The 6577-nt window shown below is 35.3% G+C and overlaps 1 protein-coding gene across 1 annotated transcript in view; it reads right to left on the bottom strand.

Annotated features, from left to right (window-relative positions):
- Window positions 1-6577, bottom strand: part of RTTN (rotatin) — a 130658-nt gene that overhangs the window by 103505 nt on the left and 20576 nt on the right. Inside the window, exons 11-14 of the mRNA XM_023534106.1 lie at window positions 4876-5046; window positions 3410-3622; window positions 2090-2202; window positions 486-612 (exon numbers count right to left, since the gene is read on the bottom strand). Coding sequence (XP_023389874.1) covers window positions 486-612; window positions 2090-2202; window positions 3410-3622; window positions 4876-5046 — 624 coding nt within the window. The remainder of the gene's footprint in view (window positions 1-485; window positions 613-2089; window positions 2203-3409; window positions 3623-4875; window positions 5047-6577) is intronic.

The raw sequence follows: 6577 nt of genomic DNA, 5'->3' as shown, positions 1-6577 counted from the left end.
GTACGACGTTCTTTTCAGTATTGAAATAGTTAATATTCTATGTACTACTCTAGAATGAAATATTCTGTATTTTACAAACATAAAAGACAAATACATTTTAAAAGAAAAAAATATATATTACTAAGAAAACAGACCTGACACTATAAAATTTAAGCCCTAACAACCTAAAACTTTTCCTGAGCATAGAGATCACTTTTGAACACCTGGTAGAAGTCAACTTTTCCTCACAATTTTTCCATCATTAAATAAAACAATATAAATGCAACTCTTAAGAAAACTTCTAATAAAGCAATTCAATTGCTAGAATTACTAAGTTAAGGGAAATGAACGGTACAAATTTCTTAAGAGTTGACTAATAATTGCCATCTATTTTCATGGCAATTATATCTTATATCTCATCCAAAAGGTCAAATAATTCCATTTTAGAGTTATAAGAAGAGAATTCAATGTTAGTTCTCCCCCCAATTAAAAAACAAAAAAGTCACCTTAACAATTTCGAGACAGCAGTGGTAAGTCTCAACTTTCACTTGTAGCAATGGATGAGACAACAGACGTAGAAGCACCTTCTGACTTTCTCCTTGTGATAACGGACTGGCTTGTGCAGACTTCCAGCTGGTGAAGAGATAAAGCGTGTAAGGCGTCTAAGGCAAGGGAGCGACTGAACGAAAGAGGACGAAAAGCACAGTGGAAGGAATTTCGTTTCATCCCAATTCCTCCAACTGGGATCTTATTTAACTCACCTAATATTAGTATTTACCCAAGCACAACTTGTTTCAAGGCAGAGAATAATTCCCCAAAAGGGAACAAAAAAAAAAGTCCTTAAAAAGCCATATTTGAATGTAAATTGGTACAGCCATGGAAAACATATGGAGGTTCCTCAAAAAACTAAAAATAGAACTACCATATGATCTAGCAATTCCGCTTCTGGGTATATATCCAAAATAAATGATATCGGTATCTTGAAAAAAATATCTGCACTTCTAGGTTAATTCCAGCATTATTCACAATGCCAAAACAGGGAAGCCACCCAAGTATCCATCCATGGATGAAAGACGAAAGAAAACGTATATACAAGGTATATACATACAAGGGAAAAGTATTCAGTCGTTAAAAAAAAAAAAATGTAAGTCTATTTGTGACATGAATGAACCCAAAGGACAAAGTGCCAAGTGAAATAAGCCAGACACAGAAAGATAAATGATGCATAATTTCACTTATATGTGGATCTAAAACAGTCACATCCACAGAAGCAGAGAGTAAAATGGTAACTGCCAGGGCAGGGGGTCGGGGGAAGGGGGATGGGGACATTTTTGGTCTCAGGGTGCGACATTTCAGTTATGCAAGATAAATCTCTTCTGGAGATCTAGTATACTGCATGGTGACTATGGTTAGTAATGTGTACTGTACATTTGATATTTCTTAAAAGAGCATATTTTAAATGTTACCACGAAAAAATACCAATTACGTGAGGTGAAAAATAAATAATAATACACATACTTAATTGATATTTATCACCATGAAATTTACTTCTTCCAAAAGCAATGAAAATATTAAGTTCTAACAGGAATCTGTGCCAACGTCCCCCAAGTAAATTAACTAACACATTGTTTTCCAAAAATTCATATAGAAAAAAGGTAGGAAGTAATAAAACTTACATTAAAAAAAAACTCAATTTAAGTTATCAATTAAAACTTTAAAGATATTCAAATATGCTTGAATACTTGATTATAATGAATACCAAAACAAATGTATAAAAATCCAAGGATAATTCACTTTGATTATAGGAATGACATTTTTAAAGTTTACTCTTGAATAAAACAGTTAACTGTCCTGATACAGCTGTACATAAACAGTTCAAAGGTCAGAAACATATAATCTTAAACTAAAATATAATAAGATTTAAGACCAGTTGTTTTCATTGATCCTAAACACACACACACACTGTTGACCCCTGAACAATGCGGGGGTTAGTCACCAACAATCAACTCAGTCAAAAATTCACAAATAGCTTAAGTCGGCTCCCTGGACAGACGGATCCCCAGCCACATGCATCGAGAGCATGTAATCACATTAAGGAAGAAAAGATTACATCTTTGAACAAACGCAGATGATCTCCTTCACTAGGGGGAAATGCTGATGATATGCAAAGCTACGCAAGGCTTGGTCTGCCAGCTCCATTAATTCTAAGAAATTCTTCTCTCCCTAAAAAAGAAAAATGAAATGGTAAATGTCAGGTTCATGCACAACAAAATTCTCTACAGCTAACTAAGTAGGCTTAAGAAATTAGATCATTCAGAGACCCTGAGATTGCTCACATGCTTAAGTCCTTTCTCAACAAACAAGCTAAAAAGGAAAAAAAATGTGGGAAAAATCCCTAGCTCAGTGGCACATGAGCCTGTCTATTGTTTACCTATAAGTAGGTTTAAAAGTACAACTGAGTGGCCTGCCCCTCTGGTGACGTGTGTGCAGCCCTATCTCCCTCCTGGCTGCAGCTCAGGGCAGGGCTCAGGGGTCCATGGCCCACGTCTCCTCTAACATCCCGACACGTCTGAGAATGTGAGGATCATCAGTTAACTGATGCTGGGGAATGCCACAGTAATAACCCAGCCTAAAGACGATTCAAATTTCTATCACGAAGAAAATAAGAAGATAGTAGCATCAAGATGTGGGGGGGAACGGGGAAAAAAAAAACAGTGAGTAAATAAAGGAAAATTAGAATACAAGGTTCGAACAGACTCCACGATAGAGGCCAAGAGGAGTAAGAATTTTTGCCCCTAATTTTTCAAGAGATTTAGGACTCATTTTGGGATTTTCAGACAGTAAACAACTATTGTAGTCAATGCCTCTATTTTAAGACTCACGAACCCTTTCATTAATAACATACTAAATAATAACCTAATAGTATCTCTAACAGGAATAAAGAACAATCATTGCTAAGACACTGCACCTGAAGTCATCTTACTGCCTTACCATCTCGTTCATTTAACTAATTTAAGAAATCAGGCTCTCAGTGTGAGCAAATAAGGGTCAGTAAAATATCCAAGGCAAGGAGGGCCTACAAGCAAGCGAGGGCTCTTAAATTCTGCTTTGTCATTTGCCACTCTGTTCAGACCCAGTAAACCATTTCGAAGAGGAAAACTCACTGTTAAACATTAAGGTACTGATAAGAATCACTGCTTTTTTTTCATACCACTGGCCTCACGAGTGCACACCACTCAGTAATCCAAAGTCTTCATTTTTACTTATCACAAACCGTATCCTCACTTGCATCTGAGAATTGACCTGCTCAGTAATAATGAATCCCACCTCTAACAATTCAACAATTATCTGTCCATCAATTTGAAAAATGTAGGTTAGATTCTCCATTTTATCAAATAAATTTAAAAGAGATATTAACAAAACTTTTTACCTCCTTCCCAACATCAGACAGGAAGTTACAGGCACATTCGATGGAGTAAGCGGCCTCTGCAGTTCGTTTATAAATGCTGTAGTTTTCAGAATTCTGCTGTTCCAAATAGGCCACCACAGCATCATGGATATTTGGATACTCCAAAGAAATAGGCATGTCCAAAGAAACCAGAAATAGTGCCGCTGACATCGGCTCTGGTAGAAAGTGGCTTGCCTTGATAAATTTAAAAAAAAAACTTTTTTGACTTTCTTAAAAAACATTTTTTAAATAAACATGGTAGACTATATAACCTTAATGTAGTTTGACTTTTTTAGTAATTCTGTCACGAAGTCTATGCTTTTTCAAAGAAAATTCTATTCCCAAACACATCATCGATTTCAGTGCAATTTTTCTATGCCCAGAATATCTCAAAGCCAAATTTCGACCCTTTCCCAAAGGCTGGGATACAGGATTCTTTCTTATTCCCCACATCCGTACTCAGAGTTACTTCCATCTTGTTTATACCCCGGCTACTGAACTAAGGCATGAGGCCTTTTTCTCTCAGTATTTTGTACATGTGCACACAAATCTCCAAAGTAACACAATAAACTCCTGAGGACCACTTCCCCGCCGTGGCTGAATCCAGGGCTCAGCAACTACATATTGAACTGAACAACACTAAATCAAGTATAACTGAAGAACGATTTGAACGGAAATTCATTTTTATTTGGTTTTCTTTGTATTTTAGAGAGGAAAAGGGAAATTCAACACAATACTTAAAAAGACTGACTCTTAATTAGTATAAAATCAATAGGCCCAAATAAAATATGTTTTACAACCCTAAATCAATTGATTAAACTGAAAGAACTGTTAGATTTGTTTAGGTTATTTTTTTTTTTAATGATTCTACCTTCGTGATAGGATTCTGTGTATCAATTAAAAAATGAAAAGAATTAAAAATTCAACTTCCAAATTACATATTTGATAAGTGGCAACTCAAATATTTAAAAAACACTTTCAAGCAGAAAATTTCAGGGTCCAAATTCTACTTCGATTTTTAGTGGGCTAGCAACAGGCAGAGGGCAGCGTAAATTTGTATTCATATAAACTAAAGGAGAAATTTAACAGGAATGGAATAGCGTTTTTGTTTAGATCTTATTTTAAAGTTCTTAGTTAATCAATTAAAGCAATTACAACTATTTATAAACCAATACCTTAATTACAATCTCTTCAATGATCTCATTTACTGTTCTAATGAACTTCCAAGTTATATATTTAAAAGAACTATCCCAAAATTACAGATATCGATTTGCCTCTGACAGGCTAGTGATGCTCTATTTCACGTCAAAAATGTTATCCGTTCAACCATTTCTACATTTCCAATATGACCTTGGTACAGCATGAGATGATGACAAGATCGCTTTGCAGAAGATCGCTTACCTGTGACGCTCAGTAAGCGACCACAAGCAAGCAGCACCCCGCCTCACCTTTTCCACGGGGAGGAGCGTCTGCAGAAGCCGCACGGCCAACAGCGAAGTGCTGACAAAGGCCATCCTGTGGTGCACCAGCACTGCTGCGGGCTGGTCCAGGCTCCCACTGCTTTTATGGTAGCTCATGGTTTCTCCAAGGGACCCCAACATCACGAGCAGTTTCTCTTTCTGCAAGTATTGAAACACCAAACAGGAAAATGACCAATTTTAGGGGCTAGTCATAGAGAGCAAGTTAAAATGTCATAGAGAGCAAGTTAAAATATTACCATTAAATAACAAAAACAAACCGAACACAATTTTTTTCCTCTCTATAATAGTCAATACCTGCTGAGATAATTTAAAAAGTACAAAAGATTAAGCACACCTCAAAATTTTTAAAAACTAACAATTTTAAGTATTTAATATGACTTCTAATAATGAATAAAAATAAAATACAAAAGCTTAATGAACCGTACATTTCTCTCAGTTTCCTGTGCTTGATCGCTCCCACTTTGAACATGTGCATATAAATCTCTCATCAGGTATTTATTAGGCTTACCGTATGCTTAAACAGTGGTGTGTATAATGGTAAAAAACACATTAGTACAAGAGAAATGATCCCTGCCCTCAAAATGACCCCAAAATTACTAAAGAGATGAAACACGGAAAGTCAAAGGATTAAAAAACAATATCAAACTGTATGAGCTCTCTCTTTTTTAAGGAATAAGGTTGTTTCAAGGGAAAATGTTCTGCCATCATAAATTTCTAGATAACTTACTACTTCAACAGATTTGATATCTTTTAAATTGAAAGGCACACTAAGATACAAAGAGAACGTTAATATATAGTAGACTAACTTGCAAGTCAAAACAATACGACCAAAATACACCCTGGATATGCTGCCACAGCCCATGACATGGCTGGCCAAAGGACAGCAGAACACAGGGCCAGAGCTCCCACTCGCACCTGCCCAGGGAAAGCACATGAAGATCAAAACGGGACACAACCTGTAAACTAAGGAGAAAAATCTAATGCATGTCAGAAATTGTTTATTCAAGGATGAATATACAGAAAATGAAGTGAAAAGGTAGAAGCCCTATAAAATTACATCAGGGAAGAAGGCCATGGCGAGATGCCAGTTCACATCTATTAGGATGGCTACGGTCAAAAATAATGAAAAATGACATTTGTGCATAACAGCTTGAAAATTAAATGTGTGGTGAAATATTAACAAAAAATCGATTAAATATGAATAATTAATAAGCTGATAATTCAGGGCAAAAAATGGATAAAGGAGATTATTTTCTATTGAGGAAATGCATAATTAAAAGTAAAGACTCAAGGTAATGAGTCTTCATGGTCTGAATAACTATACAGTATCAAACAAAAACTGTTATTGAAATAAAGGTGGATTTTACAGGTTTTAACTCAATCTTTTTGCACCTCATTAATAAAATAAGTAGATATAAACTTCGAACATTTCAAAAGAATACAACTCAAGTTTCCAAGGACATTGACAAAAAAATTTACCATTTACTTAACTGCAAAGAAAAACTTTAACATATATTTAAGGCTCTATTCTCTGATCCCAAGGAAATAAAACCAAAAATAAAATTTTAAACCAAAATAGGGAAACCCTTACTAAATTAAAACAGAAAAACTTACTAGCCGGTATATTAATAACTGCTAGTCTAGAGAAAACAATTTAGAAACATAGTGA

The sequence above is a fragment of the Pteropus vampyrus genome, unplaced genomic scaffold, assembly GCF_000151845.1.
Source record: "Pteropus vampyrus isolate Shadow unplaced genomic scaffold, Pvam_2.0 Scaffold119, whole genome shotgun sequence".
NCBI classification, from domain to species: Eukaryota; Metazoa; Chordata; class Mammalia; order Chiroptera; family Pteropodidae; genus Pteropus; species Pteropus vampyrus.
The sequence above is the reverse complement of the archived record's forward strand: the minus strand, read 5'-3'. Positions and strand labels throughout refer to the sequence as shown.